At 46.3% G+C, this 19,230-nt stretch overlaps 2 protein-coding genes across 9 annotated transcripts in view; both read left to right on the top strand.

The window, feature by feature from the left end:
• Positions 1–3,750, top strand: part of ralgps2 (Ral GEF with PH domain and SH3 binding motif 2) — a 58,937-nt gene extending 55,187 nt beyond the window's left edge. For all 5 annotated transcript variants that reach the window (XM_023794466.2, XM_023794463.2, XM_023794464.2 and 2 more), the window contains one exon: positions 357–3,750. In XM_023794466.2, the coding sequence (XP_023650234.1) occupies positions 357–386 (30 nt within the window). In that variant the 3' untranslated portion in view covers positions 387–3,750. The remainder of the gene's footprint in view (positions 1–356) is intronic.
• A 2,572-nt stretch (positions 3,751–6,322) lies between these two features.
• fam20b (FAM20B glycosaminoglycan xylosylkinase) lies at positions 6,323–18,834 on the top strand. 4 transcript variants are annotated; one of them, XM_023794754.2, is made up of 8 exons: positions 6,323–6,606; positions 11,232–11,682; positions 11,990–12,076; positions 12,281–12,390; positions 14,537–14,708; positions 14,788–14,979; positions 15,132–15,191; positions 17,906–18,834. In XM_023794754.2, the coding sequence occupies exons 2-8, from the start codon at positions 11,306–11,308 to the stop codon at positions 18,135–18,137; spliced, it is 1,230 nt and encodes a 409-aa protein (XP_023650522.1). In that variant the 5' UTR covers positions 6,323–6,606; positions 11,232–11,305; the 3' UTR covers positions 18,138–18,834. The 4 variants fall into 4 exon arrangements, with proteins under 4 accessions (XP_023650522.1, XP_023650520.1, XP_023650519.1 ...); XM_023794751.2 differs by lacking the exon at positions 6,323–6,606 and adding an exon at positions 6,692–6,881; XM_023794755.2 differs by lacking the exon at positions 6,323–6,606 and adding an exon at positions 6,921–7,027.
• Positions 18,835–19,230: the final 396 nt, after the last annotated feature.

Raw genomic sequence — 19,230 nt, forward strand, 5'->3', positions numbered from 1 at the left:
ATCTTCTGAACTTGATTGATGAAATGTATATCTCTGTTTGTGTGTGTGTGTGTGTGTGCGTGCGCCTATCAGTCTATCTAAATTAATAGCAGAGCTCTACTTATGATTATGACTGATTAAAAGTTTCCATCTCTCCATCTCTGTCTCCATCTCTGTCCATCTCTTTTGTCATTCTGTCTGCCTGTCCGTTTTTCTTTCTCTGTCCCCCTCTCTGTCCACCTTTGTCTCTCTGACTCTCTATCCTTCTCTTTCTCACTCTCGCTGTCTCTGATGGTCTGTCTATCCAAATTGTGAATGATTGCAGGACACCACTTATGAACCTAAATGGTAAAATGAATCCCTTTGCCATCTGGTAGGTCCCAGCCAATCTGATGTCTTTTGAGTGACCGCTCCGGGGGAGTGGGGGTGTGAGACTCAGCAGCCATCGGAGGGTGCTACCCACCACCTCCATCACAGTGACCTGCTACCACCGCCTTGAGGAGCACGGAGCATGGGTGCGAGAGACTGTCCTCCGCACACACACAACACCCTCCTCGTCTACTTATGGATGCTCCTACACACACTGCTTCTCCGCTGCTCTCTCGGATCACCCACAGGGAGCAGCTTCAGACATTGGCCTTCCATCATCCATGTCTTCACAAGTTCTTGCTCACTTTGACGAACCGCAGAAAGGGCTTGCATTCCCATTCCTAATTCCAGCACAGTGAGTGCAGCTCCTGAATCTCCTCACAACCTCGCCTGGAATTCTGTATCGGATCACCTGATCACTCCAGGCTTCTCTGACGTCCCAGAGGGTCCTTGTGTGCTGTGTTCTACACTAATCTGTTTTTTTTTTGTTTTCTTTTTTTTTTCATTTTTAGGAAATACTATGTCTTGTATTACTGCATAACCACTTATCACTTTTGATATCACTACTGTACCACAGAATGTGACATGTGTCCAGACCTCCTGAGTCTTGTGTTCTTGCCTCAAACACAAGACACACATGTCTCTCTGTCCAACTATGTCTTTGTCAGTGTCCGCCCCCCGCCCCCCCCCCCCCCCCCCGTCTCTCTCTGCCTCTCTCCTTGTGGGCTAAGCTGGCTTGGGTGCTTTAAGGTCAGCTGACTCATTCCAGACCAATACGTTGACCTGATTCCATGTTCCTTTTGGTATTTTTTTCTTTTCTTGACATGAGTGTCAGATTTTCAGCCTGCTGACGTCTGGTTTGGCAGGCCACACACTCCACATTTAAACAGGCTCTCAGAAAAGCCCTTCCTGCCATCCTGTGGGGGGGAGTTGGGGGGGGGGGGGAGCTGAACTTTCATAACTTTATTTCCAAATGACCCCGAGATGCAAGCTGTACTGAAGCTGTGATGTGAGTTTCGTGTTTGTATCTGTCTGATACGATTTATCGTATCTTTTTTCTTGGGGGTGGGATTGACAGTATTAGTGCTGCACATTGTTTGTTTGTTCTGTAGGGTCTGTTACATTTGTACATATTTTTTTTTTTTAAATTCACTTCTATGCCCCCCCCCCCACCCCCCCCCATACGTTTCTGCTAAGCGGGTGTTTTGTAAGTGTGTCCTCGTTTTGTAGTGTGGTTGTGGGTATTATGCATGTTTAGCAGGAGTGAGATTTTATCCTTAAAAGTGGGTGCCCTGGTGTGCTGAGATTTCAGTCTGTTCACCTGAGATGTAGTTAAGGTAACAGTGAATCAGAGTGCAGTTTTCTGGAAGTGACACTCCTGGGTACACGTAAAAGGATCCACACAGGCTTGCGGTGATCCGTCAGCTCTGCAGCAAAATCCTCGTTTACTTCTTTGTTTACATGAATGAACGCTCAAGGTCCTTCACAGCATTCCATGGACTAACCCTTTCCCTTGTTATGAAGCGTAGGTCAGTCTTTTGGGGAAAAAAAATATATACATATCACATTACTGTGCCAGGCTTAGGGTGGCTGGTCTAACCAGGAATTTTTCAGTTCACATTGACCCTCAAATTAATCCATTAGTGTATGAACATGTGAGCATGTTTGGAACGAGAGATCTCAGTATCTTTTTTTTTTTCCCCCCCACAATCTGTATAATGGATTTCCCAGAAGTCCCCGGAATGATCAGACTGCTGAAGGGGGATCAGTATTTAGTTTTATGGTGAGATGTGAATGTGACACGGTGGCCTTGATCTAGCAGGTCGAGGAGAAAGTGAAAAGCTGGTGAGTGTTTGAAACGGAAGCTAAGGGAAAAGATGGCAAGTGGGTGTCTCAGAACGCGTTGATAGGTAGAGCTGTGGAGGTACGGAATGGGAAATGCTTTAGCATTCAGATGTGTTAAAGATGGTTTCAGGTTTCCAGGAAAGTCTAGTGTTAGTTATGTGTGTATGTTTACACGTGACTTTGTCCTCAAACACTAATGACAAGTTCAGCGTGTCCGGCGCCGATCCATTTTGCCAACCGTGGCGCTTATCAGCTTCATCGCCATCGTACCTGGTGCCTTCCGTCCTGATGCAGCTTCCGTAGCGTGTTTGCGGGGACGTGTGCTGTCATTTTCCCTCGCTCTTCTTTAGCAAACTGTAAGTATGTACAGGAAGTACAACCAGCAAAGAGTTCTCTACTATGTAGCGGCTCTCCCTTTGCTCAGCTGCCCTGCGTTCACTGCGACTTACAGGTCGAGTCGTGGACATAAGCAGGGCATGTTTTTTAACTGTTAAAAAAGGAAAACACAAGCCCTGAAAACATCCATGTGAAAATCAACCAGATGCAAAGTCTCATTGTCCAGAAATAAATAAAACCCTTGGAGAAACCCGATGTGTAAAGGCAGCAGTTTGCATTTCTCAGAGAAAAACTATCAATACTAGGGGGGAACAAAGGTAAATAAAACACAAAATCAGCCCCTTCAGCTAAGTCATGGATCGTGAACCGGTGGAAACAATTATCTGTCAATCCTTTATTCCTGGAGTGTATTCGGCTCATGACTTCTGGTCTGTGTTGTAGAGCAGGCCAGTGCCCTCCCCTCCTACTGAAGCTGTACCCAATAAAACCTCCCTTGCTTCCTCTGTAAGCCCCCCCCCCCGCCAACACATGGAATTACACTCTGTTATTTTCGAATTAAGTGATCAAAGACTTTAAGCAGGTTCATCAAGCAGTGCCTGTCTTAACTTTATAAATAATTGGGCCTAAAGGGAGGTGATACGTGGATTTTTCATGAGTCTCATGAATGTTTTTTTGTGTGTGAAGTTTATACTGTACAATATATCCTCTTGTGTACACACATACTGTCTGAAGAACTACTTTCATGAACTTGCGGGGTAAAATTGCTTACTGAATTCACTTTGTGTTGAATATACAAGGAATTGTGAAAAAGTTGTCCTCCTGGGTTGTTTAAATGAGACACTGAGTGCATGAATTCTGTATAAAAAGAAGGTGCGGAAATTGCAAAGAGCTCCTGAGCTGGTAAATGCTGTTTCGTTCCCGTCACACGACACGGAACAGAAGTGTCCGTTACCTCCATCGCCTGGCCCCTGCCCTTCGTCCAGGCCATGTGACCCAACAACGGCTATGACCTTTGACCTAAGCTTCTTAGAGCGACATGATGAATGATTTGTCAACGTTTTTATCCCAATGGGTTTTTTTTTTTCCAGTTTTAAAGGCAGGGTGTACAAGATTGGCGAATGTGGTTCCTTTGTGTGTACACATAAGCTAGCATTTGAACACTTTAGGTACCAAGTTAACTATTATCTTTCCTACTGAAATAAACCTACTTGAATTATTAAATGACTCTGACATTATTTCTTTGAACTTATTGTATGAAGCTTTTTACTTTATAACAGGCATGAAAATAACCAACCAGACTCTAAAGCACAAGAGAGCCCTTTCCTGTAGGGGTGGCATTCAGGTGTATTTTATCCATGAAGGACGATGTAATGGGTGTACATTCAGTGCTGCCAAGAATGTGTGCCACAAAAACCTATTAAAAACTTGCAGCTAATGTTTTATAAAAAACGCTACTGATTGGTTGTCCCTTGCTTTTCAGCCGGGTACCCAAATTTATCAACCGAGTAGTAACGTGATACAAACAATCATAAAGGGTATGTCTCATAACTGAATTACCTGAATTTCACACAAGCTAATAGTAATCTGTGCTGCATGTCCAATTCCTGCCATTCACTCCCTCATAATGTGCTGTGTTTCTGTATGGACAGAGAAGAGTCTACAAACAGATTATATGCAGTATGACAGATGGTTTCTGCAGATGGATGTCATGTTTTCACAAGCAAAATGTGCTTCTGTGTTGTCTGCTGTGGAGGTCAAACGGTTTCCAAATGAGGAATGGCATTGTTCTGGAAAAGAACCTCTGGTGAAGGATTACTGAAATTATGTCAGCATTCAGCCTGGCAAGTTACACCTCTTACTGGCTCTGAATAGACCTCAAGCTGCTGAAATCATCTTGGATTTTTGTACTGGCCAACAAATGACATTGTGCATTAGATTCAGTATTTTTAAGTTATTTGTGTATAAATGCATAAAAACATTGAGCAGCACATGTGCGGAGCCTTACAGTACAAAGTGATGAACCAGCACACCCTGGTGTGCACACATATTATGCACCAGCTGGATGAGCAGTGCTGTATTGACCTCTACAGCTGCAACGGCTACTTCATTGTTTATCAGCCCTTTTATCAATAACACATCACAAATGGCGGGAACCCTACAGCTTGAATTAAATGTGCAGGTTCAAAGCGCACAGGCTAATGGTTACTGCCTATTTAAATGTAGTGTCGCCGTGTAAACTGAGTGCAAGATTCATCATACAGATGCTCTGGGACACATCATCAGTGATGTTACCTGGGGTCATAGGGTGTTTCGGGTCTTTCAACATCAGACACCCTCGCCCAGGCGACCCGGCCAGGGTTAATCAGGCCCCAACCTGTGTCCCAGCAGCGTTTATCCACGGTTCTGCCCTCTTTATCCAAAGCCACCTAGTGGCTTTCTCTTCAGCTTCAGTTGCAGACCTGATTGCCTTCCTTTTCTCCTGTCCATTGACACCTAGCAGAGTGAACACTCTGCAGAGAGATCGACCACCAAAACCTCTACAGCCACCTCTAGAGGTTCACAATGAGTTCGCCAAATCCTGCCTCCTGCACTCCTCCACCAGCTCCTGGTACTTACTGCGCTTCCTCTCATTGGCCTCCTAGATGTGTTCTTCCCAGGGAACTGTAAGTTCAAGCATGATCAGTTGCTTGGTGGAATCTGACAGAATGATCATGTCTGGGCAGAGCAGTGTGGTTGTTATTTTGGTTGGGAACTTCAGCTGCTTGCCAAGGTCCACTTCTAGCTTCCAATCAGTAGCAGTAGCGAGAAGACCAGTGTGTGCTCTTGGTGGTGCATAGGGCTTTTCTCCAGCTCTGTGAAACGTGATGGTCTTATTACTGTGGTGACCCTTGGAGGATTTGATGGCTGTGGATATACTTTCTGCAACTGCCTTTAGCACCTGATTGTGGTGCCAACGATAACGTCCATCCCCAAGGGCTTTTGGCCAACTGCTAAGCAGGTGTTCCAGGGATCCTCTTCCTAAACAGTGGTGGCAGGTAGGTGTAAGACACCATAGACAGCTTGGACTAGGAACCTGATTCGCTGGAAGTCTGCTTTCCAAATATCAGACCAGGTGATCTTCCTTGGCAGAACATTCTCCCATCTAGTCCCAGCTCCTTGCTGACCCATTCCCACCATCCTGCTAGATCGTACTTCCTCCACACCTACCCGTACTTCGTCCTGGACAAGGTGCTGACACTCTTTGTCTAGCACCTTGTCAGCTCTAGTTACTGGGAAGTAACCAATGCCCGCTTGACCTGATGCTATTGTGCCCACCAGTGCCTTCTGCCCCTATATATTCCATCAGTACCTCCAGGGATTTGGCTGCACTCCACTTCTGGCCAGTGTGCACTTGGATGCCAGCTGATGCCACTTTGGGATCTGAATAGTATATTGGTGGCACATTATGAGACATCACAAAATGCATTAAGTACATTAAATAGGCAAGAAAATTAAAATATTTGAAATGCAGCCCGTCAAAACTGGTCTTCAAGTTGTTATGTTGTTTTAGCATATCATTTTATCGTATAATCAGTCTCCACCTAGGACTTACAAAATGACCTAGAAAATGAACACTAAAAATAACATGCATACACACACACATATGTATTCAGTGTTCATTTTCTTAAGTCCTAGGTGGAGACACACACACACACACACACACACACACACACTGCATACACTATAATCCTGGCACATTTGCACTGCAGGGGCTCCGTCTTCACAACAGACCTCTAAGTCTTCGGGTGAAACTACCTATACAGTCACATTAAAGATGACGGCGAAGTGGCCAGAGGTGTGAGAGCCGGAGTCTGTTCCCTTTAAATGACGCCGAGGGGCGGCGTGGCCTCTCCCCGCACCGTGAGGAAGCGTGGATCCGGGAGGAGACTGTGAGGATGATGGAGGGCAGGACCGGGAGAGCGGCGCCGAGCCGTGCGGTCTAGCGAGGCGCTGATTCACCTTCACGGGAGTTTATAGACATTAAAGAGTTCGTCTGCGGGCCGGACAGGGGAGCCTCTGCGACAGGCGGGCGGTGAGGTGAGAGCCGGAGGAGCCGGAGCGTGGTAGCGCGAGCCCGGGCGCATGCAAGCGGCAGGTTCGGTAGTGTCTGCAGTGATGCTATAAGGGCGATCTCGAGACCGAGTAGCTTATGCGGAATTTAAAAGACATTAGTACTTTAAAAAACGAACAGTGTTTTTTTTTTTTTTTTAAACAATATCTGGCTCTGAGAGTTGGACCGGGATGAGAACCGGACCAGACATTGGGGGTTATGCCCAGTGGAGAACCTCACCGGCCCGTCGGACCCCCGCAAGGTGCAGCCCGTTTCGCCAGGAGACGGTCCAGCTGCCTCGATGCAGTTGGCGGTTCGTTCAGCCTCGACCGGCTAACGCTAACCACGTCAGCGGCGGGGGAGGGGGAGCCTGCTAAGCTGCCACGTTAGCACAAATCCACGGAACAGGTGCCGGCAGCCACTGTGGCCCACAGAGGTCGTCGCCTTAGCCCTGGCAACATGATCAGTGGCCCTCGCTTCTGGGAAAGAAAATCCGAGGCTGCAGGCCTTTGCCGTGTTAGCCTTGTTAGCGGGCTAGCTTGACGTTAGCCTTGTTAGCTGGTTAGCTTAACGGGCGACGCGCGTGTCGGTCTCGTTTTTGTCACTGTCTGTGCGGCTTTTTCTCGGTATACAGGGTTACGGAAACTGCTGGACTGTAGTGTTTTGCCTACAAATATAAGGTCCCTACAGATGGAGAACGCGTGTGGAACATGTTCATCCTGAACCACTCCGAACCGAATCGTACACTTAAAATTCGCGCTAATTTGTAATGTTACTTATAAACACCCAATCTCTCATCTCCCAGAGCCAGTTAAAAGGGACGAGGCCACACAGCGACGTGCAGTTGGCTCTGAATGAGGCTTTAATTAACCTTATGATGTGCTTTTATCTGGCCACCTTGAGTTGTCAGAGTTTCGAGACACAGATGACAGGTTTAGGATGGAGATGAGGAGCCCGGCACTGGAGCTGGTGTACCCACACTGGTGGGGGCGGCCTGTGTCAGGAAGACTGGGAATCAAGGTTTGGGGAAAGCTGGGAATGAGCCTCCAGGAATCAAAGTCCAGGGAAAAGAGGGGATGAGCCTTTAGGAATCAAAGGCCAGGTTAAAGAGGGAATGAGCCTGCAGGAATCAAAGGCCAGGTTAAAGAGGGAATGAGCCTGCAGGAATCAAAGGCCAGGGAAAAGAGGGTCTGGATAAACCCTACTGCTGAGCAGGTTGTCCCATGGGATTGTTGTGGAACAGAGGGTTTTGCCCTTTTAAACACGAAAGAATGTGTCCATAGTAATTGACTAGTATAAGGGGCATGTAGCATAAAGCAGGCATGTGTAACTTGCAGGAAACCCAAGCATGACATCACATGCATCTTTTTGTTCATTATAGCAGGATGTGCTGTGAATGTCTTTTTCCGTGACTGTGATGCACTGTGCCAGTTTATAAAGGTTTCAGCTCTAGTGCTTCTCTGTGAGCATCTGGGTCAGAGACTGTGACGAAGGCTTTCTGTACCTTGGTTCATATAGCCAGCAAGTGTCTTATTGAAGAACCATTTACATGGCCTGCATGTTTAACGCTAATCTTTCAGTTGCTGTAGATATTGTAGAAGTGACATAGCCATTAGTATAAAACTCCAGTCTTTTTAGAGGAGGATTTGTCTGATGGGATCCAAAGCTGTTGGTCCACAATGAAAGTTTTCAGCCTTTTGGCCTTAATAGTCATTATAGCACATCTGTCATATGGAACAGAAATCCAGTGTTTTTGCTTGGTCTGTGCTCAGGGATATCTGTTTGTTAGTTTTTATATAGATTTTTTTGAGGAGCCTGAGATTACATAGCTCTCCAACATCATTTTAACAAGCCTCTTATTCCTGGCTTCTTGCTGGGCACAGTAGTTATAAAATGGTATGAAAGTTCACAGGTGAAACAGCCTTTTCACCGCATTCTTCTTTTAGAAGTATAATCAGTGTGGAGTAGCTGAACTGTAGTAACCTGTGTCTCGGGGCTTTTATCTGGCTTGTCAACTGCTTATTGAGGTCTATTCAAGTGTTTTTCCTTTACTGAAGCATTAGGGCTCTCACTTTCTCTCTCTCGTTTTGCACAGAGATGCATGCATGCACACATGCTCGGGGTTTGCATGGTAGTCTCTGACTGCACAATGCTGGTGCAAACCATCTTCAGCATTGCATGCCATCAGACCTATCTCTCTACCATGTGTATCCTTGCTTCTCTCCATCAATTGCTGCCCTCCTCGCCTTAACTCATACGGCTCTCGTCTCCAAGAGGACATCAGAATTCATTCAACCTGTGCTTATGATTATGGGCTTTTCAGCTGTGACGTGATAACTGCAGCAATCATTTTCTTGTGATTGAGCTCGAAATAGGAAGTAAATTTCAGACCTTGATAAGCAAGTTAGTCTGCTGGCCATGTAAATTGTGTTAATTTTGCAAACAATTAAAAAAAGAAAAAAAAAAAAAAGAAAAACCCATTTGCAAGATAAGATTTGCCTCAGAAGAAAACCACAGTGTCTGCCGACTGCTCTTTTCCACATGCTCAGTCACCTTGCTGGGGGGTCCACAAGGGGGGCAGTGTGTAGCTCAGTGGGCTAAGCCTCTGTGCCTCTGATTGAAAGGTTGCTGGTTCAAGCCTTGGCCTCAGCAGGATTGTCACATGTCCATGGGCCGTTGAGCAAGACACTTAACCCTCAGCTCCAGGGGTGCTGTACGTTGCCTGACCCTGCTATGACCCCCAGGGTAGGCAAAATTCAGGTGAAGAAATCACTATTCTGTTCTGTTGTGGTTTACCATGCCTCTTCTGGCAAATGTGTCCACACTCAGATGCTTTAACCATTAATCTAGAACGTTTTCTGGAAGTGTTCCCTCCCCCATACTGGGGGTGAGTGAGTGAATGACGTATCTGCACCATCTCTGATGTATCACCAGTCCTCAACTTCTGGCTGAACACCAGTTCACGTTCAAGTCTATCATCACGTGCACAGTAAACACTGTGTAATGGAAATCTCACTCTGCATATCCTTTCTTCTGCTGGTAAACACGAATTAAACATAAAACTATGTAAAAATAAAGGTTCTAAAAGCAGAGTACAATTAAACAGTAAGTCAATAATACAGTAAATATTAGTACAAGAGGCAGTAAATGTGCATAGGACTGAATAAGGCAAGAAGAGGCAAGATGACCGGCAAATGACCAGGCAGGCCCAGTGATGGCTTTGCTCTCCACTTCCTATGACTCAAACTGCAGTTTTCCCCCCCCTAAATATTCCATCCATCTTCTATGCTTCCCAGGTGCTACGGGCACAAGGAAGGAAATAATAACCCAGGTTGGGGCATCAGCCCATTTCACATTCACACCATCTCACAACTCCACCTCCCTAGCATCTGTTCAGACAGTGGAGGAAACCAGAGAATCTAGAAGAAATGCCACAGGGAGAACAGCCACACTCAAAAGAGCCAGGGCCGAGACTCGAACGCTGGGCTCTAGAGGTGTGAGAGTACATAGCTGACCACTGTGCCATGACCCCAGATACTCATGGGGAGAATTTCTGACAAACTGAGTGATGTGCTTGAGCTATGTGACATCTAGTGATGTGTATAGAGAATGATATAAAATGGCTTTGGCCCGCTTGCCGTTTTAGGAGCGTTGATTAGCTTTCAGGTGCCTTTTTTATGGCCGTGCTGAACAGAGGATTGAGTCATAGACCAGTTCAGGGTTCCATGATTACATTATAGTGTCACAGATATGACTCGATTAGTGTAAACACTCCTATCTCAGTAATTGTGCCTTAAGGGAATTCTGGGATGGTTCTTCTAACTGAAAGGTTGTATCATGCCACAGCTGGGCTGTGGCCTGTATTTTCATGTGTACTGTACCATCCAGTGCCTGCCGTAGCCTCTAATGTCTCATTGTCTAGGTTTTCTTAGCTTGTATTCCTGCTCCACTGAACACCAGTATTGACATGCAGCTAATACACCATTAAAATGCACCTCAGAAGGGTCACTGCACTAGCAGCCAGTGTTCAGGGTGGGAGTGTTCATGTGTGTGAAATTTTCATGGTAATCCAAACCTTGAGCCACTTACATTTAAGGGGGCCTTTAATAAAATGCACATTGATGAGCTTGAGGTGTTAATTGTTAAAAGCACTTTGTCAGGAAGACGAGTTTCACTCCTCACTTAGTAATGGGGCTCTGCATGCTGCGTTGGGCGTATCAGGGCATGTGAGGTCGGGAGTCTGTCATCGAGGCTGTCCAGCTGAGCAAGCTGCTGCCTGTAGACATCCAGATCTGTGGGTCTATATCAACTTGCTCCTGCTTCCTAATTAAACCCTTAAGTACTCTCTGGCTCAGCAGGTTAGGATGCTGTGCCTGTGATCAGAAAGTTGTTTAGATCCCAGAGTTACTGTGAGACCCTTGAGCAAGGCACTTAACCACCGATTGCCTCAGGGACCGGCTGACTCTGCTTTCTCAAAACTGTACATCGTCTCCCATGCCATGATGGTGATTAAAGGATGTAATTTTTGATAGTTGTCCTGTGTCCTGATGGGATCCCCCCCCCCCCTTCCCCCCCCCCCCCCCTTTTCCCCCCCCCTCTGTCACGGTAACAGCTGATTCTGGAAGGGCGGAACCATGGTGCTGGGCTGAAGGCCGAACGCGTGCCTGCGGCCGCCCCCTGCTGGACATGAAGCTGAAGCAGCGCGTGGCCGTGCTCTGCGGCGTCCTCCTGCTGCTCGGCCTCGCCAAGGTCTTCCTGCTGGACGGCGGTGAGGGCTCTGCCTCCGGCCGCCGCGACCTGCGCGCCTTCCGCAAGATGGAGGCAGGGCTGCAACTGGACCGGGGTGCGCGCCTCACCCACACCCTGCAGTCGCCCTGGGAGGTGGCCGCCCAGTGGGTAGGGCCCCGCGAAGTCTACCCCGACGACACCCCCGAGATGGCGGCGGTGCTGAGCGCCATGGCGACGGCCCGCGTGGAGAGGGCCGACGTGGGCTACAAGGGCACTCAACTGAAGGCGCTGCTGGTGCTGGAAGGGGGACAGAAGGTGGTCTTCAAGCCGAAAAGGTAGGACGCCTCTAAATCCCAGAAGATGCCGGTCCACAGCTTTTGCGTATGTCGCTCAGCGGGCTGCTGGTGTCTGTCCAGTAAAGGGCCTTTTGGTTGGTCCCTGGAGGCCCTTGTCCTTTGTGAGGAGCCTGCCGCTTATGTCCGTGGCATGTGTAAAGTAGTGTCTTACCTTGTGGCTCCTCAAGAGGTCAGGTGATACATTCTCTCTATGGCCGGTGGGGATTCAGCACCGGAAGGGCGGGTGGTGTCACTATGGCTGATGCGGCTCAGGACAGGGAATTCTTTATCTCGCCCCGCCTCTCAGGTATGGTCGCGACTACGTGGTGGAGGGGGAGCCCTATGCCGGCTACGACAGGCACAACGCTGAGGTGGCCGCCTTTCACCTGGACAGGTAATGGTTTCCACCTGCCTTTCAGAAGCTTGTGTATGTATGTGTGCTGCTTATGTTTATATTACATTGTGGGGACTGTTATTTTGAGTTTGTGGGGGCCATTTTTCAGGTGCCCACAGAGATCTGTGAATGCAATCAAAAAACGAAATGCCAAAAGTCTCGTATTTTGTTTAGTTACTTCTGTCTCTCTTTTTGCTTTCTCAGAATCCTCGGTTTCCGTAGGGCTCCCCTAGTGGTGGGGAGGTTTGTGAACCTGCGCACAGAGATCAAACCTGTGGCCACAGACCAGCTGCTGAGCACCTTCCTCATGCAGGGTGAGCCCCTATTTTTTCCCCTCTCCCCCCTGTTTTCTCACAGGCCTCAGCGGGATTTTTCACAGCACCACTGTTCGTGATAAGATCGCGGTGGTTTGTCATGCTGATTCGTATCTGTGAGGTCCCGCTTCTCACACCATTTTTTTTTTTTAATCAACAAATTTTTCTGTCCTTCACAAATATCTGAATGGCTGTAAATGAAGCCCCACATTGGCCAGGACGTGGCCTGTTTTTAAGCGCCTTTTTTTTTTTTTATGTGTATGTTTTTCGATTCCGGGAAAGGTCTCCGCAGAGAAGATCCAGCTGAGGTGCTTGTGGTTTGGTTAGTTTTTTTCCCCTGTCTAACGTTTCTAGCGCCAGATTATACATCTAAATAAACAAGGCTGAAGCTTTAGCCTGTTTCTGTTCAAGGTGATTAAATATAGAAATGGAAGCGTTTCTTCTTGTCTCATCGGGAGGTGCCGCTCCGTAGGTTAGGGAGCTGAGCCTGTGGTCAGAAGATTGCCAGTTCAAATCCAGCGATGAGGCCCAACTGCTCTCTAATCCTCAGTTCTATGTCATTTTGGACAAAAGTGTGATAGATAAATGTGTAAACGACTGGCACTGTGTATTAATTCAACCAAGCTACTTCGCTATCTTCCGTTTTATATTCCGATTGTTTGATCACCCTTCTTCTCGGGTGGCGCTGGCCATTGTGTCCATGTGTGTGTTTCTTCATTTTTCCCCTGTGGGTTGGGTGTGATTGGGTGCTGGGTGTTTTTTTTTTATTATTGCTGGCCAGAGTTGAATTGATGTAGAGGTTTTTTCCACACGTGGCTTGTCATGGAGTGGTGATGCATGTAGGGGAAGGCCTGCGCTTCAGTACTGTGTTGTAACGGAAGGGGGGGGGTCTTGAATTATTAAGCAGTCAGGGGGGCAGTGTGTGGCTCAGTGGGTTAGGCCTCTGTGCCTGTGATCAGAAGGTCACCAGTTTGAAGCCCGTGGTTGGAAGAACAGGGACAGCGCTGTTGGGTTTTAGTGGGAGATCCTATGCTCAGAGCCCATCCTCTGTGTGTGTGTGTGTGTGTGTGTGTGTGACAAAGCAGACCAGTGCATGATTTCCAAAAAGAATATAAATAAGCCGTCGTTTCAGTTGATTTCTTTTTACTGAGCCTGAGAGGTGTGTCAAGCAGCATTGCCTTCAATCTCCTGGCAAACAGGAAAAAAGGCGCGTTTAGGTGTGGAGGCTGATGAGGCAACTGAAACGAATGGAGTCGGTTACTGTGGGCGGCAGAGTGCGTGCTGCCTTTGTCCACATTTGTTTGTGTTGTGAACTTTCTAGTCTGAATTAGTTTTAAGTGCTTAAACTCACACCCCTTTCATGAGAATTCCTGCTTCATTCAGGAGGACTCAGTTTCTAAGATGTTTACCAAGTACGTATGAGAATTACAGCACATACTAAGAAAAAGACTTTATTGATCTCTGTGAGGGGAAATTTCTATCTGTAGTGTCACAGAAGGAGTCAGTGCAATTGGACAATGGAGTTAGAATAAATAAAACAAACAAATAAGTAAATGTAGACAATATGTAAAAGGAAAAGAAATATGATTTAATTTACGATTTAATTATGATATTTTAAAATAAGCACTATGCAAACAATGTTGTGCTGTGGTAATTTTGGGAATGCTATTTTAAAAAAATGTTTGTCCAACATGGCTGCCTTTTCCAATTAAAAAATAAGCCGGTTCTGTCCAGTTTTCAGAGTTTCCCCTTGTACTTCATACAGTGTTCGGAAGCTGCTGGAGTTAAGGCAGGGGTGGCAAGCCTTACCCGCAAAGGGCCGGTGTGTATGCAGGTTTTTGGGGTAACCTTTAGGTCAGCTGCTCAAACCCATGTGTGAGGACTCCTCAGCCAATCAGTCCTCTGATTAGTAATATATTTAAGGAATTGCAGCAAAAGCCACCACAATGACCCTTTCTGGATGATATAGTCGCCTCGGCAGTTGTATCAGTTTAAATATATCATCCTTGTTTGTTTGTGGGTGGGGAAAAATGTCCCCAGGAATAACAAGATATAAAGTTAGTAAATCATTACGGGGGTTCATTTCTCATGCACACCGCCGACTGCTCTGGTGGAGGAGACATCAATCCTGATGCCCCCGTTTCAGGAAACAACACCTGCTTCTACGGGAAGTGCTACTACTGCCGGGAGAGTGAGCCAGCCTGTGCCGTGGGTGACATCATGGAGGGATCCGTCACGCTCTGGCTGCCGGACGTGTGGCCCCTGCAGAAGCACCGACACCCCTGGGGCCGCACCTACCGCGAGGGAAAGCTGGCCAGGTGATCACCTTGTGGTGTCTCGCTAGTCAGCATGACTTCCTCGGCCCCGACCCCCTAACCCCCCTCTCTCCCCATCTAGGTGGGAGTATGATGAGAGCTACTGCGAGGCTGTGAAGAAGATGCCCCCCTATGATGCGGGTCCGCGGCTGCTCGATGTTATCGATACCTCCGTCTTCGACTACCTGATCGGGAACGCTGATCGGCATCATTACGAGAGTTTCCAGGACGACGGCGGTGCCAGCATGCTCATCCTGCTGGACAATGCCAAGAGGTACGTCCTTGGCCGGGGGAGTGACCTCACCCACGTCCTGTGCTCCTCCCCCTGCTCCCTTTACGGCTCCGCGATTGCTGGTGTCCCGAGTCGCACACTAATACACTCGTGCTTTGGATGAATGCCTCAACTGCCTTTTCTCCTACTTGCAGTTTTGGGAACCCCACCCTGGATGAGCGGAGCATTCTGGCACCCTTGTACCAATGTTGCATGTGAGTCTGTGCCAGAAACCCCTACACATTATGGCCGCAGAGAGGTCTCATCGTTTGTTCCACAGGGGGCGCCACTGGCCTCGACACTCTGTGTTTCATGCACATACATGTACTGTGATGAGACGGGCAGGGTTACAGCCTGGCAGTGCATAGGGCGATTCACCGATTTTAAGGCATCCATTGGCGTTAGAGGTGCATTCTCACATTCTAACATCAGTTTCACACTGCCCAGGGGGACTAGGCAAGGATGCCCACTCTCTCCATCATTCTTTGTTCTGTTTGTCAAACCTCTCGTTGCTGCTATACTTCAGAAAAATATCAAGGGAATTCAAATCCTCAATAACCAAAACAAGATTAGTTTTTATGCGGATGATGTCTTGCTTTATCTATGAGATCCAGCACTATCCTTAAAAGAAGTCAACAAACTCATTAATTCATTCTCTGAAATTTCTGACTATGCCATAAACTGGGCAAAATCAACAGTTCTGATTTTGTTGATACTGGAATAATGCAGCTCAAAACAAACCTCTCCCCATTCCCACTGGTCACATTAAGTACCTGGGTATAAATATTTCCTCCAGACTGTCAGAGTTATTTCACATCAATTTTACTCCTATATTAAGAACAATAGAAGATGACTTAAATGCAATTTGCATTGCAATTATAAAAATGAATACATTGCCAAAATCAATTACCTTTTCACAATGATTCCAACCCAGCCCACTAAGTTACTAAATACAGTACCATAATAATACCATAATACCAAATTGTCAAATGTCAAATAACAGTCTACTTCCTCCCCCATTAGTAGAAGACATCAATAAAATATCTGACCAAAATAAGATCCTTTCCTAATTATACATGCTAATATCATCTGTAGATCTGTAGAATAATTTCCATCCCAGTCAAAGCATGGGAAATAGTCTTACAACCAACATTGTGAACAACTTTACAATGACTAACAACACTGATTTACAACTAACACAGTACATGGTGATTCACAGAACTCGCATCACCCAGCACAGGATGTATAAGAAGGTCTTAGAGTCTGACACATGCGTACACTACACACGTCTAACACCCAAGATGACTATTATCATATTATCTGGTTCTGCCCTCCTATTCAACATTTCTGGCTAGAAGTTAATAACAGAATTTCTCTTATACTGAACTGTAGTATTCCACTATGTCCATCCCTCTGCTTACTTGCAGATCCTTCAGTAATTATCCCACCAGTCCAGAATTCAAAACCCATAAGTCATTGCTTTAACTATTGGCAAGATGACTATCTTGCTTAACTGGAAAACCTGGTACAGTATATGTTAAGCATTATGCAATGGCAAAACCTTCTCCAAGAATACATATAAATTAAACAAATTACTCTCCAGCACCAAACCTGAAAAAGTTTGGGGCTCCTTTATCACTTCATTAGACTCATCTGATAATTTACCTCTTTGATTCCTTCACATATATTGAAACATAGAAATGGAAAAACACATTACAAGTTTTCGCTGCAATCTTTTTTTTTTTTCCTTCCCATGATTGGTCGTGTCAATCTGTCCATCTGTTTGGTCGTAATCTTGCTCTTTTAATGTCGATCTGTTTCATATTTTAGGTCTAGGTATTAGAATGATGTCTATTCATGTTTATTAAATTACCATTAGTACAGAGAGCTTTTAATATCTTTTGTCCTTGTAGCTGCTAAATGCCCTCATTATTAAAGCCGTAAAGCTGTCTGCCTGCTGCATTAGAATCTCAACTGAATAAGTGTTTGTGAAAATGTTTAGGCTAAAATATGATCTTATTCTATGTTGATTGACAGTGCCAGTGTGTGTTCCTGCGCATTGGACTTGTTGGGACAAGTGTTGTTATCGTAAACTAAAACTGAAACAAAAACGGACACTAAATTAAAAATTATAATTCGTGAATCAAGATAAAAAAAACGAAAACCATATTTACAAAGAAAAATTTTTATCTGCAAAAAGTACCGCCACACCATCAACATCGTTTTACCTTGTTTAACCACAGTATCTCCTCTATTAAAAGATGTTGTGGCTGCTGGTCTGTCCCTTCCTTCATCATGATTTCAGTGCTTATTGCTTGTGTCACGTCGCATGTGGCTCCGCTAACCAAATTTATTAAGCATGAGCATATGCCAAATCTATACAGATTACTAACTTTTGGGCATCACAATACGCATCTCATTAATATTCTTAGGCATATGGGTGAAAATAATGTTGATATGTATAGTGCCAAAAAGACAGCGTACATTATCTAAAGCCCTGCAATGACATACAGTTTGTCAAAATTAAATGAAATGTTAAAGTTTAAATGTTAAAATTGATTTTCTGGAGGAAACTTTAATCATTTATATTCATTGACCAATTGACAAAATAGTCGTTAGCGACAACCTTTGGTATAATGGTAGGGTAATGGAGTGGGGGGTGTGCAGAGTGGCTGTAGAGGGTGAGTGGTGTGGGGAATGAAGAAAAAAAAAAAAGGAAAAGAGGTGCATTCTCACTGCAGGAATGGCAGCTTGCTCAGTTGTTTTACATAAAGCTTCGTCTGAGTGCCCGTGTTCCGCCTCCACGTGCTTGTTTACTGTCTTGTTTTCCAGTTTAATTATAAATCTGCAGTACACTTCTATGTGTCTTTTGGTGATTTGGGGAAACTCTTCCTTAGGATTTATCTTTTGCCCCCACCCCTGCCCCCAGGATCCGCGTGTCCACCTGGAACCGCCTGAACCTGCTGCGGAGCCGTGGCCTGAGCGCCACCTTGAGGCAGGCCATGGCGCACGACCCCGTGGCCCCAGTGCTGACAGATTCACACCTGGCGGCCCTGGACCGGAGGCTCCTGGGGGTGCTGGCCACCATCCGGCAGTGCATGGAGGCCCAGGGTGCGGACAACACCCTGATCGAGGACCGCATGAACCTTCCTCACCCCTAGAGGGTGCTTGTTTTGGGGGGTGGGGGGTTTGGATGTGAACACTAACTGTACTGACACTAGGGTTGAGGGGACCAGACCAGACCTGCTGAAGGGAACCAAAAGGCCTCGATCTTCTACATATGAATCCAGTCCCCCCCCCCCCCAACACACACCCTCAGCTGATGGATGGGGCCTCAGGGCATGAGGTGGGGCAAGGCAGCAGGTAGACCCTGTCAGGCTCAGCTGACCACGTGGGACGCCTGCTCACCAGGATCACTGCCAGAGTCTCATAAGGAGGATACTGCATAACTACTATGGATCTGCAGCATGACTGGATGGATGGATGGATGGATGGATGCACGGATGGACAGATGGGCAGACGAGCCGGCACTCAGGGTACAGCAAGTTGCATCATCGTTGGTTGTGGAACGAGTGTGATGAGTGGGTGTGGGAGCCATGTGTGTGAACGAACCTTGAACTGGTAAACATTCTACAGTAATATTATCGAGGAATATAGTGATGAGGACAGTAATAAACATTAGGTAATGTGCCATTTTGGGGGTGGGAGAGGCAATGAATTGTGACTGCTGCTGATTTCTGGGGGGGGGGCAGACTGAGGGAGGCACAGAACATACAATAAGGGCTGAAAAGGGTTTTCTTTTTTTCTTTTAGCCTCCCCCCATCATTAAAGAAAGAAATAAACATACTGTTTAACGTATGCATTCTGCCATGTGTGAAGTCTTTGCTATTAAAAATAGCACCAATACCATTATAAAATCAATCAGACTTTCTGCATCAGGAATAGGAAACTGGAGACTCATTTTGATTTGATGGAAATTTGACCCGCCCTGGGCTGCACCATCCATATGTAGCTTCAAGGGGTTTTTAACGATGAGCACAGACATTATGTAACACCTACCCATATGCTGTCATGTTCTGACAACAACCTCTGCTTGAGGTGGCATGGTAATGTGTTTGAGGTTTAAACCCTTAGGTTCCGTGCATGTGTACCCGACACTGAGGGCTGTTGGTTACAGTCTTGTGCAGGAGTTTTTAAATGGATATCGTTTTCTGATGTCTTCTGTTTTCAGAGATTGCCGTGTATCTCAAAAAT

This window comes from Paramormyrops kingsleyae, chromosome 15 (assembly GCF_048594095.1).
Source record: "Paramormyrops kingsleyae isolate MSU_618 chromosome 15, PKINGS_0.4, whole genome shotgun sequence".
In the NCBI taxonomy this organism is placed as follows: Eukaryota; Metazoa; Chordata; class Actinopteri; order Osteoglossiformes; family Mormyridae; genus Paramormyrops; species Paramormyrops kingsleyae.